The sequence below is a fragment of the Lepidochelys kempii genome, chromosome 4 (genome assembly GCF_965140265.1).
Source record: "Lepidochelys kempii isolate rLepKem1 chromosome 4, rLepKem1.hap2, whole genome shotgun sequence".
Lineage (NCBI taxonomy): Eukaryota > Metazoa > Chordata > Testudines > Cheloniidae > Lepidochelys > Lepidochelys kempii.
This window is the reverse complement of record NC_133259.1, coordinates 13,581,464-13,595,532: the sequence shown is the minus strand read 5'-3', so window position 1 is coordinate 13,595,532 and position 14,069 is coordinate 13,581,464. Positions and strand designations below refer to the sequence as shown.

General features: G+C 41.3%; 1 protein-coding gene across 9 annotated transcripts; it reads right to left on the bottom strand.

Annotated features, from left to right (window-relative positions):
• Positions 1–3,873: 3,873 nt before the first annotated feature.
• Positions 3,874–13,722, bottom strand: CCNG2 (cyclin G2). Of its 9 annotated transcripts, none has more exons than XR_012158431.1 (9): positions 13,385–13,721; positions 11,394–11,531; positions 9,685–9,822; positions 8,470–8,720; positions 8,228–8,306; positions 8,045–8,143; positions 6,777–6,982; positions 4,410–5,532; positions 3,874–4,050 (listed from the first exon to the last, which is right to left on the bottom strand). XR_012158431.1 is itself a non-coding variant. In XM_073340449.1 (9 exons), the coding sequence occupies exons 2-8, from the start codon at positions 11,529–11,531 to the stop codon at positions 4,441–4,443; spliced, it is 957 nt and encodes a 318-aa protein (XP_073196550.1). In that variant the 5' UTR covers positions 13,385–13,722; the 3' UTR covers positions 3,874–4,050; positions 4,410–4,440. The 9 variants fall into 9 exon arrangements, 7 of the variants coding, with proteins under 7 accessions (XP_073196550.1, XP_073196551.1, XP_073196549.1 ...); XR_012158432.1 differs by having other exon boundaries at positions 3,874–4,047; XM_073340449.1 differs by having other exon boundaries at positions 4,410–4,486; positions 13,385–13,722.
• Between the last annotated feature and the right edge of the window lie 347 nt (positions 13,723–14,069).

Sequence of the window (14,069 nt, the reverse complement as noted above, 5' to 3'; positions counted from 1 at the left end):
AGAAGTTTCCTCGGGAACGTCAGCTATATAGGCCTGCACTGTTGTACGGCTCCAAACGCTTGGGCCCGAGGAAGAGACAGGACCAGAGCTTGGAGCTCCGTTGTAAAGCTTGGAGTTACAGCGATAGACCATGTTTGGAATGAATGAATTAGGGGAAGCGTGATGGTGGTACCAATTATAGTACAGCACAAGGAATCCAGTCTTAAATGGTTTGGGCAGGTGAAAAGATTGGAAGAATATATAGGCAATGGGGTGTTAAACTAAGAAGTGAAGGATAAGAGAAGAGTTGGAAAACCCAAAACTAGATGGATGTCATACAAAAGGATTCGATTAGCTAGAGTTTCCGAGGAACGGCTTCAAGACAGACTGGAACGGAGCAAGAAGGATGCGAATAGCTGACCTGCCCCATAAACAGGCCTAAGACTAGAAGAGAAGGAAGTGTTGATCTTTGTTTTTCTAACACTTACCTATGTTCTATGTTTATAATAGCTGTGAGGCCCTGGCCTAGAAAACTCTGAAAACTGGAAGTTACTAAAAATCACAAGATTGTCCTCACAGCAACATTGACTTCACTTTGCCAACCAAACTAAGAGCACTTGTTTTCATGTCACCTTGGGAGACTTGGCCTTTTTTGTCATACTTTGGCTTGTAATTACACTGTAAGACCTTTGGGGCTGGCCAGCATTTTCTATTTGGTTACACAGTCCCTACGACAACAGGGCTCTGATCCCTGATGGGGGTTACTGCTATTTCCACAGTACAAGTAAATTATTAGCATTATTTGTAGAACAGCAGAAGCTAGAAGCCCTAGCTGAGAGCAGGACGCTACTGTGCTAGGCCTTGTACATACACACAGAAGTGATAGTCTTAGCCCAAAACAGCTTTTTTTCTGAACGGACGAGAGCAGGGCTAGGAGAAAGGAAGAAGGAAAACTACAGGCTGTGTTTCTGCCGGGGGCCGAGAAAATGGCTGTTCTGTTCCTAATACAATCACACTAACGTGTCTCTGCCAGGAGCTGAATTGGCATGGGGACTGTACTGCCTTCTCTTGATCCTTAGATATGCTTACTATGAAGTGGGTTAAAGCAGATTGTTTAAAGCAGCACCCTCAGACATTTGACAAATAGAACTTTACTTTCCAGAACTACCACTATCCTATGTTTAAGAAAAGTGCCTTCACTTTCCATGAGTTTTTTTAATAAGGCAAAGCTACACTAAAACATTAACCTACACCCTACCTTACGTATTCAGAATCAGTTTAATATTAAACAAACCTGGCTAAAGCTTCTGGCTTGCAGGCTGGGAAGGCTGCCTCCTCCGAGTACACTAAAAGAGTAAATTTCTAAATACTTATCTTCTTTTTTGGCACTTGTGTCCACACTGTGACAAAGCCACACCTGACCCCGAGAAGAGTGGTGGAATGCTGCTATATCAGCCTTAGAGTAGTAAAGGCCCTTTCCACCCCCATGAGCTGAAAAGGTTACTTCATGTCAACAAGGCCCACCTGAGTCCAATTAAGGCCTGTTTGTGACCTTTACAAACCCCTCTCCTGATGAGAGGGGGAGGAGAAATGAGAAAGAAGCTGCAGCAGGGAGAAAAGGCTGGTCTCTTTCCCATAGGAGAAGCAACCAAGCTAACTGCTGTTTGGCACCCAGAAGCCAGCATAATAAGTCAACACCCCAGAGAATAGGCAGGGAAAGGTATTCCCTCTGAGTATTTCTCAGCTAAACAAAAGAAACAACTTGGGCCTAACATGAGGCCCACTTTGTAAATACTGAAAAATAAACCAGAGAGGAATTAAACACACAAAATACCCCACCAACAACCCTCTCCAGAGTCAAACTGATTTACTCCAGGCCCACACTGCCAAAGGGAGAAATGTTGATGCCAATGAGGTGCCTGGGTGTGAAAGCTTTTCCATTACAAGAACAGTCCATATATTATTAACCGCAACTCCATAAGAGAAGTCACATTTTTCCAAGGTGAAAGTCTTGCTGCTAACAATAAAATCAATCATTCTATTTAAAACGTAGATCCTTCACTGCAGCATTAAGTAAGGCAGTCGGGGATCTTAAGGAAGTTGCTATTTTGTCATAAAATGAACCTCTAATTTCCTCCCAAAACTGTAATTCCTGACCACAACTACCACATGTGTAAGTATGTTCCCCTTTGACATGTTTCTCAAAAATTCTAAAAATGTCATTTGTTCCGTACAAAGCTCTCTCCCTTGGGTGGTAGAAACAGCAGTAGACGCAGCCTTCTCAACACTGGAGAAGTCTTGCAAACAGATGCAACTATGGATTTGAGCATCTCAAAACAGTTGTTTACCACTACTTCACTCCTGTGACATCAGGAAGCATAATCACTGCTCATGCTGTAATTTTTTTTACTATTTAACTATTCCTTTTTGCATGTACATATACTCAGAACATTATCGAACGAGGGCACAGCAAACTTAAAATCCATTTTTGTTGAAATTCCAAGAACTTGAGGCTACAGAATGTAGCCACTTGGGGGTGGTTTTTTCACAGCTTACATGAATGAATAAGCTTACTTCATGGGTCAGACATCCGATGAAGTGAGCTGTAGTTCACGAAAGCTTATGCTCAAATAAATTTGTTAAGTCTCCAAGGTGCCTCAAGTACTCCTTTTCTTTTTGTGAATACAGACTAAACACGGCTGCTACTCTGAAACCTGTTCAAAGACAATAAGTCTAGCTGCCTCTGGTTGAAGGCCAGTGGACTAGTTGTCTTCAATGCCAAGGCTTGGGTTTGAGCTAAACTTATCTTGAGCTTTAGGACATGTGTTTAAGAGTTGAAGGTTATTGAAAACCAAGATCTTAATTTTTTTTAATGTAGAAAATGAGAGCCAGTCATATGCAATAATGCTACCATATTCTGAATAATTTGGTTGAGGCACATAGGCTAGCAGACATCTCATGCAATTCACGCTAGAGCCATCTAAAATCACTGTTCAGAAGACAGGCTAAGTGACATGTGGTGTGAATATACAACACACTGCTGAGGGAAAAGGGAATTTATGGTAGAAGTCAAGCCCCCCAGTAGCCTAGCACAGAGCAGTAATCACAACCTAATACTGTTAACTGACAAACTATAGTAAAGTTGATAGTTACAGTGCTAGGGAAGAATGCCCAACTCCATCCAGAACATGTAATAGTGTTAGTTCCAGGACTCTGAGATGCAGTGGAGTTAGTGGTAGGCTGACGGCAACTAGAATTAGATAAATTCATGGAGAATAGGTCCATCACTGACTACTAGCCAAGATGGCCAAGGATGCAACCCCATGCTCAGGCATCCCTAAACCTCCAACAGCCAGAAGCTGGGACTGAACAACAGGGAATGGATCAATTAATAATTGCCCAGTTCTATTCATTCCTTCTGAAGCACATGGCACCGGCCACTGTCAGAAGACAGGCTACTAGGCTAGGTAGATCATTGGTCTGACCCCATCTGACTTATGTAATGGCATACAAAGTCTAAACACATTAAGGAAAGACTGAGCAAAAGTGTATAATTAGCTGATCTTATTTTCTTTGGCAAAGGAGAAGCCAATCTGTGATAGGAATTTTCTTAGTTGGAGGCAACAGAAAATTTTGCCTAGATAGGTTTTCTCCTGTGATTAAATCAGAACTTAGTTAAGCAAAATCACTATGTAGAGCCATTTTAGAAATCTTTTAAACAATTATCTAGTATGTTACAATTCATGAATCAAAAACAGTATCAAAGTCTAGTTAGCTAGGCTCTTACTGGAGACCCAATCTATAAAAATCTAGCATATAAAGGACACCATTTTCCTTTAAATTTTTCAGAAAAGCCTTAAATAGTCCCGGTAGAAAAGTTTCAGACAAAGCCAGTTTTCAGTATATAGAGCAGCTGATATAACTTTACTGAGAAGTCTTAGGTTGCAGTAGATTTACACAAACAGAAATACAACTGCTTTATTTTTATTCTGAACTGAAGCAAAACAGTAGGTTTAATAACCTTTATCAGAGGTTGGGTTCAGAAAATATCTTGTTGGATGTTAAGGCCTGCTGTAGAAAAAGCAAGACTTCAATAGACAGTATTTGTATCATAGAGAATACACAATAAATTAATATCCACATGCATGCTACCTACAGAAAGTTACATACACAATGTAAAAAAATACAGTCCTTTTTTGTTCATTTAAAGTTAAGATTTTTCTGTACATTTTTAAAATTTACATTTTTTTATACATTTTGTAAACTTTTGTATAAGTTTATAAAACTGAAAGCATAACACATTTAGGAACTTACGTCCCCATTCACATCTGCGCACCATACTAGAAAGATGTTTACTTCTACAAACGTTAAACTTTAGCTTGTCATTTTTTTGCCCCTTCATTTTTACATTGGCACTACCATGCATTTACCGTTATTCTACGGAGTGAATTTCCTCATTTGCTAGCTGTCCATACTCGAGTGAAATGCAATCATACTAATCGGTGTGCTTGAACAAAAATGCAAAAAAATTACCAAGTTTCTGCCATTATATCAACCACTTTATCAACTTCACATTTACCTGACATTTCTGCATAATACCAACTCTTCTTGCACTAACAGCTTTCACATAAGCATGCAAACCAGTCTGATTATGGATTTAGTCATTTGACAGTGGAAGAATACTGAAATCAACTACAAGGGTTAAATATTTAGAGGAATGTAAATTTACCAAATTTAACATGTTAATACTTCTAGTCTAATAGTATGAATTGACATGTTCACACTAAGTTTTTAAACATTGAAGTTCATATTATGAAATTCAGCATAAGCTTATCTGCATTAGTTTAAAATGAAAATGCTAAAATAAACCCTGGCACATACATACTAGACTATCATTCATATGAATGGGTTTAAAGGTATTTAAGTCTATATTCCTCCCAAAATAGATCATGCATACTCCTGATTAAAATCTTTGCTTTTTAAACTTAAGGAATCCTTGTTTAAAATCCTTAGAGTACACCATTAAAATATATAATTTTGGTTAAAATACTTCCTGCCCCAAAAGAAATGAGTACAATAGAGCACATACAAGCTCTTTTCTTGAAGATTGTGTGCGCACTCTAAAGCGGTTTTACCATTTGAAATACTAGCCCATTATGCTGTGAGACCGAATTCAGCAAGGTACTTTTCCACATGCATCATTTTACTCACACGAGGAGTCCACTTCAGGACCGTGGCTGTGTTTAAGTATTTTGCTGAACGGGCACCTAAATGGCTGTTTAAATCAGAATTCTAAAAAAGGCAGGCCTTATAAGCACTTATGTATTCCACAGCAACTCTTGCCTGGATACCACCTACTCATTTATTATTGCCAAGAAAACCTATGGTACATTTAAAAATTGTACTCTAGTGCAATCAAATTGCTAAGACTGACAGTTGAGAGCTTTTCATGTAGATTTAGGTTTGAGGTCAAAGAAGAAGTTGCCTTCTAGATCACTAGGAGAACTGCTAAGACTTTCTTCTCCACAGCTCATGTCTTCACAGGAGTCTTCGCTAAAAGAGAACGAAGAGTTATTTGTAATTTACTCAAGTAATGATGACTACACAAGCAGCCATGAAGATAGCAACCTTTATTTTTTTTTGATCCCACGTTTTCTCATTACATATTTTGTTCCTATAGACGTATTGAGTTGCTGTGGAATGTCAGGTGCCAATGAAATTCAAAAGCTCTTCATACTTTTAGTTCTACAGAATTTCATTCCATTGGCAAAGAGATTTCAAAAATATTAGAAAAAAAAAAAGCTTGTATTACTAGTTACTGTGCTCCCAATGCTCAAATCACAGCATATTCGCAAGCGTTGGACCTAGTTTTTAAATCCACTAGCATGATTATGCTACCGCTTATTAACTAACACGAACAGGCACTGTACGTCTTATTACTATATTTATACTGTTGTGTGAAATGGCACTGCTACTAGTTTCTTTAAAATGTTTAGTATCGACAACCATCCAAGTTACTAAAGGTTTTATACGACTGCCATTTAAGTCAACAGATGTAGGATCAGACTGCTGTGCAAAGAACTCATCTAGTTAGGGACTACTGCATATTGTAAAATGGGGCCCAGCAGGGGCAATCACTTCCACAAGCAATTACATGGACCCAAAACTATGCAGGGGAACCCCACAAACTCTGGGGGCACAAGGACACAGGTGGTGCCTCATCAGCATCTGGCCTTGGAGCCAAACTGCTCCAGAGACTCCAGCCAGTAGGAGCAGCCAAACACCTTTCTACAATTTTGACTGGACTTCCTTTGCCCTGTGTTGATTGGCTGTTTGCTCCAGCACTGTCCCTTCCTCTCCTTCTGCTGTCCCTCACCTTCCCTTAAATTTGATTCCCAAACATGCTAACCTTTTAGCTACAGTCCTTTAAGAAACTGTTGAAACAAAAATTAACATGGACTAAAGTGACAAAAAGCCAACAATAAAACTATTTGTTTATGGAACATTTGGGTTGCAGTCCTTAAAATTAAATTTCTGGGAGCTGCTAAGTCAGATCATGCCACATGACTTCAACTGCTTGGGAAAACTGAGGTGATTTTCTAGTTACCCAAGCAACATATAGTTTTGGAGATTTAAGTCAGTTTGGACGGCAACCAGAAAGACTACACTTCCTTAAGCAACTGTTCATGCAAATAAGAACTACTGAATCAAATCTATTTTTATGACTACATGTCACCACAATGCTTGCAGAAACTAACAAATCAGTGAAAACCAGCAACTTAGGAAATGTTACTTACCTCTCACTTTCATTGAAACATCCAACCTCTGGTATAGTTGGCAACTCAGGAACACTGCAGTAACTATTTTGTAGATTCTGGGCTGTACGTCTTGAAACAATCCAAACTAACTTCTTATGATCTGGTTTGCAACATTCAGGAGAAGAATAATCTGCTAGGCATTTGGAAACCAACTCTCGCCAGTAGAGTAAGTCACTATCACTTATCTTAAAGAAAAAAAAGAGTGAGAAAAACATCTAATTAGTTATACTGCAGACAGTCTAGAATGAGGCCCCGTCACCTTTACAAACATGCTGGCATGTAAATCAAGTGATATGCTGCTGAAGTAATGGACTAAAAAGTCAGTCTTTCACTTTTCAAATTCAGCTCCTTTAGCATGGCCTAAGACAATCTTGTGCGATATAGCGTGAAGCTGACAGTTCAAATAAAATTCATGTTGCCTTTAAGTTAAAGACAGGTTTAAGCAAACGAGCCAGTTAGTCCCTGCCTCATAACACACAATGCATGCCAGTATAACTCAGGACCCTGAATCTTAGGATTTTCACACAGTAACAAAACAGTAGAGTTATCTGTTATACTATTTAATGTCTATTAAGAACATTAAAATTGTATAGTGACAATGATTTTATGAAGGATGTCAGACAAAACTATTCAGAGCTAGGAAATATGAAATAATTTCTCCAGGGCTGGGATCACCACCATAATCATCATTTCAGGTTAAATAAATCTGGGTAGATTTGTTTGTTGTAAAGTCTTGGTTTTATTGTACACTTAAAGTTAAGACAAAAGCACTCAGCTATACTAGTTTCACTAATGCTTTTAAGACAATACCTTTCACTTTTTCTATATATTTAACATCTTTAGTGTGAGAAGAAAAAATCAACAGGTACATTTACATAGACCACATTTTAAGTGTCATGTTTAAGCCCCTTTCCATGTAAGAAGCAGGACGACAGGGGAGCTTCCTCGGATCCACATATTTAAGTAGACTGGGTAAGATGAAGAACTTAACGGGTTCTTAATCATATAAGCATCCAATAAGACCCTGCTATCAGATTGCTTCTTGGTAAAGAAGAGAGCGCAAAGTGTATTCATGTAGTTTTGTCTTAGTGGTATGGTATGTTTTACACCTCAAGATGCTAAAGGGAAGGGTGCTGGTATTATCCAACATCTTATGGTTGTGTTCAGAATGCCCATGGTTAGGAAAGTGGTACTTCATTATTCAGTGCTAAAGCCAACAGGTAAACAAGCCATTTAAAATAGTTTACCTGTGAATGCTTTTGAACACGCAGAACAATTTCAAACAGCTCAATGGATTTTAAAGTCTGAACTTCCAGAGTGAGAAGACACAAGGCCAATATGGATGGCTGGAAGTACAAAACACACACTTAGCATACACAAATCAAAATCCAGTTATGAATTACTAAGCAAAACAATTTAAATGTACATACTTTTGCTTTAGAGAAGACTAATCGGCAGTTGCAAGCTTTCAGCTGTGCTTCCAATTTGTCAAGGTTCAGGATTTCTTTCCTACAAATAATAAAAGAGAACAACATTTGTACTCAAGTAAAAACTAAGATTAAAAGATGGCGATTTTTAAGCTAAAGTCAGAATTTAATGAGACTTCTAAAAGGGGGGAAAAGGGTCTTATAACCATGACAGATCATTGGATAGGATATATAACTACACTTACCTTTCTGAGGTATGACAGAGTACAATAGTATGGTACAAGTGCAAAAAGGTTAAGGCAGTAGTAGCTTTAAATTCAAAGTGCAGTTTTTCCGAAATTATTTTTTCCATCCGTTTCAGGTCGGAAACAGTGCATTTACATTGGCTAATCCGGATGACATCATGAGTGGACGGAATATTGCATTCCTCTTCAATGACTTGGGAAGCCAGTTGAAAACAACAGACTCCAATGCAAGATAAATGCTTAGGTTTCACCTGAAAAAAAAAAAAAAAAACCCCACACATTTATCAATTGTTACACCTGTGACAACCTAGTGACCCACATGATGTTACTATGGAAGTACCATGTTTAAAAGCCACACAACCTTTACAGTTAAACACGAAGCATTTCATGTTTTAGGCTGCAAATTCTTTTGGGTAGGACTGTCATGTATGTTTGTACAACACCCAGCTAAACAGAGATTTAGCCTGGTTGAGACCTCTAGGCACTACTACAATATAAACATTAAGTAAAAGATTTAGACTGCATTTACTGGTACATGATGCCTGTCTAACCAAATCTTATATATAAAATGCACTTTGTCAAGGTAGTTTCACTAGAAAGGTACCTGCAAAGTGATATCAGTATAACAGAAAAATAAGGAAGAAAATTAGGAAGAAAAAAAGAGTTCACTAATGCAAATCCTGAAATGCACAACTTCCAGAGGCCATGAGGGGAACCAATTCCATATCTGAGCCCCCTCTACTGAGAATAGTCCAGCAATGCATTCTTGAAGCAGTTCCACTGGACTATACATTAATACTACATATAGGTTGGCCATAGTTATACAGATTTCTCAATACTCCAAGATTAGTTTGCAAAATATTGTGACTCATCTTATTTCATGATTATAGGCTTTTAAAGGCAAGAACCAGAACCATATTTTTTGTTTACCTATGTAGAGTTATGTGCAAAGTTATGATAACATATAAATATCGGATAGTCACTCTAAGAATCTTATCTGTCGTGAAGTGACCTACCCACTTCTGATCTAGGAAGTAGGAGCTATCATAGGATGTTGCTAACCAGGACACAGGAATTACAATTGTTTATTAAAGAATCTCGATTGTTTTTTACCTTCGTTCAAAGCAAACCTCATGAATGTAAAACTAAACGGAAGTATGCATATTCAACACAAGGATCTTTGCCATAGTAGTACTTCTTCCCCATTCAAGATACCTTCATAAGAGCCAAGAATCTGTCCAGAATGTTGACAGCCAGGACAAACGTTTCAGTTGTAAATCCAAAAAAACTGGTCAGACTCCACAGATCTTCAACCTTGGCATTCCTTAGTCTTGGACATAAAGTGTTTTCATTCTGCAATGAAATGAGCAAAATCAGCATTTACCAACACTATATAATGCAGTGTCATCTGTTTTAGAAGTAGGCAAGCAGATGGCAAATAGTCTCTTAAAAGAAGTACACTGTGAAAACAGTGGATTTTTTAATTTACTGAACAGGGGGTAAGTTATCCTACAGAGCTTCACAACAAACCCACGGTGTTTGGACTGAAGGCCAAACCTTCTAAGTCAACTTAGTACAAAATCCAGTATAAATCCAGTATATTATAATCCATTTATAATATGCATTTGTTTTTAAAAGACAACTGTTACCAAAATATATATAAACAGAACAAGCCCTGACCTCAGGGTGTGGGCAAAGGCTGCAGAAAAATTCCTGTATTAAATGGAGTTCCTTCTACACTCCACCAGAATGCAAAAATTAAACCCATTATGAGCCCTGCTTGTATTGAGGGACCACTGTAGACACATGATTTGTAGGCATCTAGATAGGGGTGCCCCTGGAGCTACCTGTGGGATAATACAGATTACTCATCAAAATTCCTCTTTATAGTATCCAATTAAAGTATTCCATATTCAGCTGAAATTCAGAAAAGCTCATTGGGTCACTTCTACGGAGATCATTAAAATATTAAATTACATGGGATGACACTTCACATGTCTTTGGTTAAATGTATTTTTGAAGCCCATTACCCTTAATTATCTGTCTCCACTGCCTAATTTGTCAAGATACCCCAGTAGTTTACAACCCCAAGAACTGTTCTAGTTGTTTGTACAGTGCTTTGAAGACATAAAGCACTACAACGTAAGCACATCATTAAAATCTACAAGAATCCAACAATAGCTTCTGTACCTGAAGGCACACAAGATAGAAACATTAATATTAAAATAAGTTTCTTTACCTAAGCTATTAACTTCGTATTGAAATCAGTGGGGCTCTGTACCTGCTGACTGAGTTCAGCGGGAGTCTGCCCAGTAGGATTAGGGCATTAGACCCCAACTCAGGAAAGCATCCCTAGAGCCTTGCAAATCTGCAGCTATCCACGGACCATTTTTGTGGATTACGGACGGATGCAGATCCAAATTTTATATACTAGAGCCCTGCAAATCTACAGCTATCCACAGACCATTTTTGCATATCACAGATCAGATGCAGATACAAAACTCACCTTATTTTTTTAACTAGTTCTTCTATTAATGAAGATATCTAGTGGATTTAAGTGTTGGAATTTAAAGACAGTTCACGGCACATAATATATACATTTATTTTAAATTAAAATACCTCCACAAACACATAAAAAGGATGTTTATATAGAAAAAAATGATAATGGGATTTTTAAAGACATGTGTTTCTACTGGTATTCAGTTTCCTACAAGTTTGTTTCTATAAAACCCAAGTTGTGTATTAAATCTGAACTAACAGCATCGCTTTGCTTTACTATTTATCTTCGTGTACTGCAATTCCCTAGTGTAAAACTACAGCAGAGCTTTTGATAGTTACACAGCTAGTTCTCATTGCAATGGATCAACCTCATGAATGATTAACTCTTCCACCCCTAGAGTCAAAGCTCTCCTCCTGCTCCTCACCTCAGCAGTGCGCTCAATCAGGCTCAGCCCCTTCTCCCGAGGTTGAAACTTCAATTCTTGCTCCAAATGTAGATTTAACTGCTTGAACAGCCAGAAAGCTTCATTGCTCATTTGTTCTTCAGCCCCCAAATCCTTCATCTTAATAGGAAAACAAATCTCAGTGTTAGGTAGCTTGCCACTGAATGAAAATTAGACAATGGAGTCAGACAGGATCTACAGACTCAAATACCAGTGTGAAACATTCCAAGTCCAACTTTTGCAACACTTATTCCCCTTGTCTTGCCAATGAAACATTCTGTCTTCACTTGAGAAAAAGCTTAGGGTGGTGTACTTAGTCCTACCCTTCTATGGGGAAAGGAGACTGGGATGAATTAGGAGAAGATGGTGATATACACTTCCCACCCTGAAGAGGGAGGGGAGAGAAGAGAGTCGCCGCTCCTGTGACAGTGTGGGTGGGTTTGGCAATTGCTGTTGGGTTTGGGGTGTTGTCTCCTATACTGACCCAGGGAGATCTCTGACCTGATTTGTTATTAAACAAAACAATAATACAGGAGAGGGACGTTCAGCAGCAACAGTTCAATGCCTTACAGAAATTAATCACACTGCATTTCAGTTAGGTGGTTGGACACACACAATGGCTTCTGGCCACTCTCTACTCAAAAAAAAAAACCAAAAAAACAGCAGTACTTGTGGCACCTTAGAGACTAAAAATTTAATTGGGCATAAGTCAGAGAACACTTCAACCTCCCTGGTCACTCAATTTCAGACCTAAAAGTTGCAATTCTCCTACAAAAAAACTTCAAAAACAGACTCCAACGAGAAACTGCAAAATTGGAATTAATTTGCAAACTGGACACCATTAAATTAGGCTTGAATAAAGACTGGGAGTGGATGGGTCATTACACAAAGCAAAAACTATTTCCCCATGCTAATTTTTCCCCTACTGTTACTCACACCTTCTTGTCAACTGTTTGAAATGGGCCATCCTCATTATCACTACAAAAGTTTTTTTTCTCCTGCTGACAATAGCCCACCTTAATGGATTAGTCTCCTTACAGCTGGTAAGGCAACACCCATTGTTTCATGTTCTCTGTATATATATCTTCCTACTGTATTTTCCACTGCACACATCCGATGAAGTGGGTTTTAGCCCATGAAAGCTTATGCCCAAATAAATTTGTCAGTCTCTAAGGTGCCACAAGTCCGCCTTGGTTTTTTTGCCAGTACAGACGAACACTGCTGCCGCTCTGAAACCTCTCTACTCAAACCATCTCAAGGTTTAATTTTTGCCAGGCTCTCCCCATCTAATCTAGGTATGTTTTAGAAATCACTGAACCAGTACATTGAAATGATCAGGCTCTTTATACACTTAAATTACCAGTCACCCACCATGGCGTGCGGGGGAGGGGAGGGGAGGGGGGGGGGGCGCCTTTGTTCAATAACTGAAACTTATCACAAGGAGAGAGGAGGAGAGGGAAAGAGAAACAAAACAAAGGGAGGTGGCTCAGCAGCCCTAAGAAAGCCAGACCCACTACGGGGCAGGAGGCACTGGGGCAGACAGCTCTGCCTTCGCACAGTGCCCCGCACAAAGGGGTCCCGACTAGGGTGCCACCAGTTCTCAGACACATAAGTAGCCCCCTCCCCCTCTTCCCAGCCCCCTGCCCCCCCACTCCCCCTCTTCCCAGCCCCCTCCCCCCCCTCCCCCTCTTCCCAGCCCCCTCCCCACCCCTCCCCCTCTTCCCAGCCCCTTCCCCCCCCACTCCCCCTCTTCCCAGCCCCCTCCCCCCCAAGCCGCAACGGCTCCCCCTTCCTGCCAGCGACTGCCCCAACCCCCCCTTTCCTTTTCCAGCCCCCTCCCCCCCAGCACCAACGGCTCCCCCTTTCTCCCGCCCCCCGCGACTGCTCCCAGCCCCCCCACCTTGCTCCTCCCCCCCCACCAGCCGCAGCCCCTCCCCCCGGCCCCCCACCGCTCCCGGGGCGGCCCCTCATACCTCTCCGCAGCGCTGTTCCCCCCCCCGGCCGGAGAAGCGGGGCCGGGGGCGGGGGGGTGAAGCGGAGCTCGGGGCGGGGGGCGATTCCAGCCTCTTGTCACCGCAGAATCGCGCAGCGGCCCCGATCCCGGCCCCGCATCCAGGCGGCGACCGTCACCCGCGAGCGGCCCGGCCCGCCCCGCCCTCACTGCACGGGCGGCGGCGGCAGCAGCCGCACCATCGCCGCCGCCTTCCCCGCGGGCGCCGAGCGAGAGGCAGCTGAGGCCACAGCAAAATGGAGGCGGCTGGGCTGGCCGGCTGGCTCGCCGTCCCCTCCGCTCAGCCCCGTCACGTGACCCGCCCCGCCCCCTTGTTTTTGTTTCTCCCGAGTCGCAGATGTTCCCGGGCGGAGTGATCTCGGGCAGGTCCGGCCGGTGAAATGTCAGGCAGGGGGAAGGGAGGTGAAAGAGTCCCCCTGGGGGAGTGGTAGACAAAGAGGCCGAGAGGGCAACCGCCGCGCTCAGTGAGGCTGTCAGCTGTCCCCAGGCAGTGCCCGGGTGCACGCCACTCCCTCCCTGGCAGGGAGCTTTCTCCGGGTGTTTACCCAGGTGGGGACGCGGAAGGAGACGGAAACTAAATCGAATCACACTTTTAAAGGGACCGGAGATTTTTTTTTCCGTTTTGAAAAGTCCGCCCAAATCATCCT

Excerpts from the sequence above, each read along its gene's own strand:
- CCNG2 (XM_073340445.1), bottom strand. The coding sequence starts at position 11,531 with ATGAAGGATTTGGGGGCTGAAGAACAAATGAGCAATGAAGCTTTCTGG. Across the intron at positions 9,823-11,393 it reads TGATTGAGCGCACTGCTGAG|AATGAAAACACTTTATGTCC; the intron begins GTGAGGAGCAGG and ends ATTTCATTGCAG. Across the intron at positions 8,307-8,469 it reads CTCTGTCATACCTCAGAAAG|GAAAGAAATCCTGAACCTTG; the intron begins GTAAGTGTAGTT and ends TATTATTTGTAG.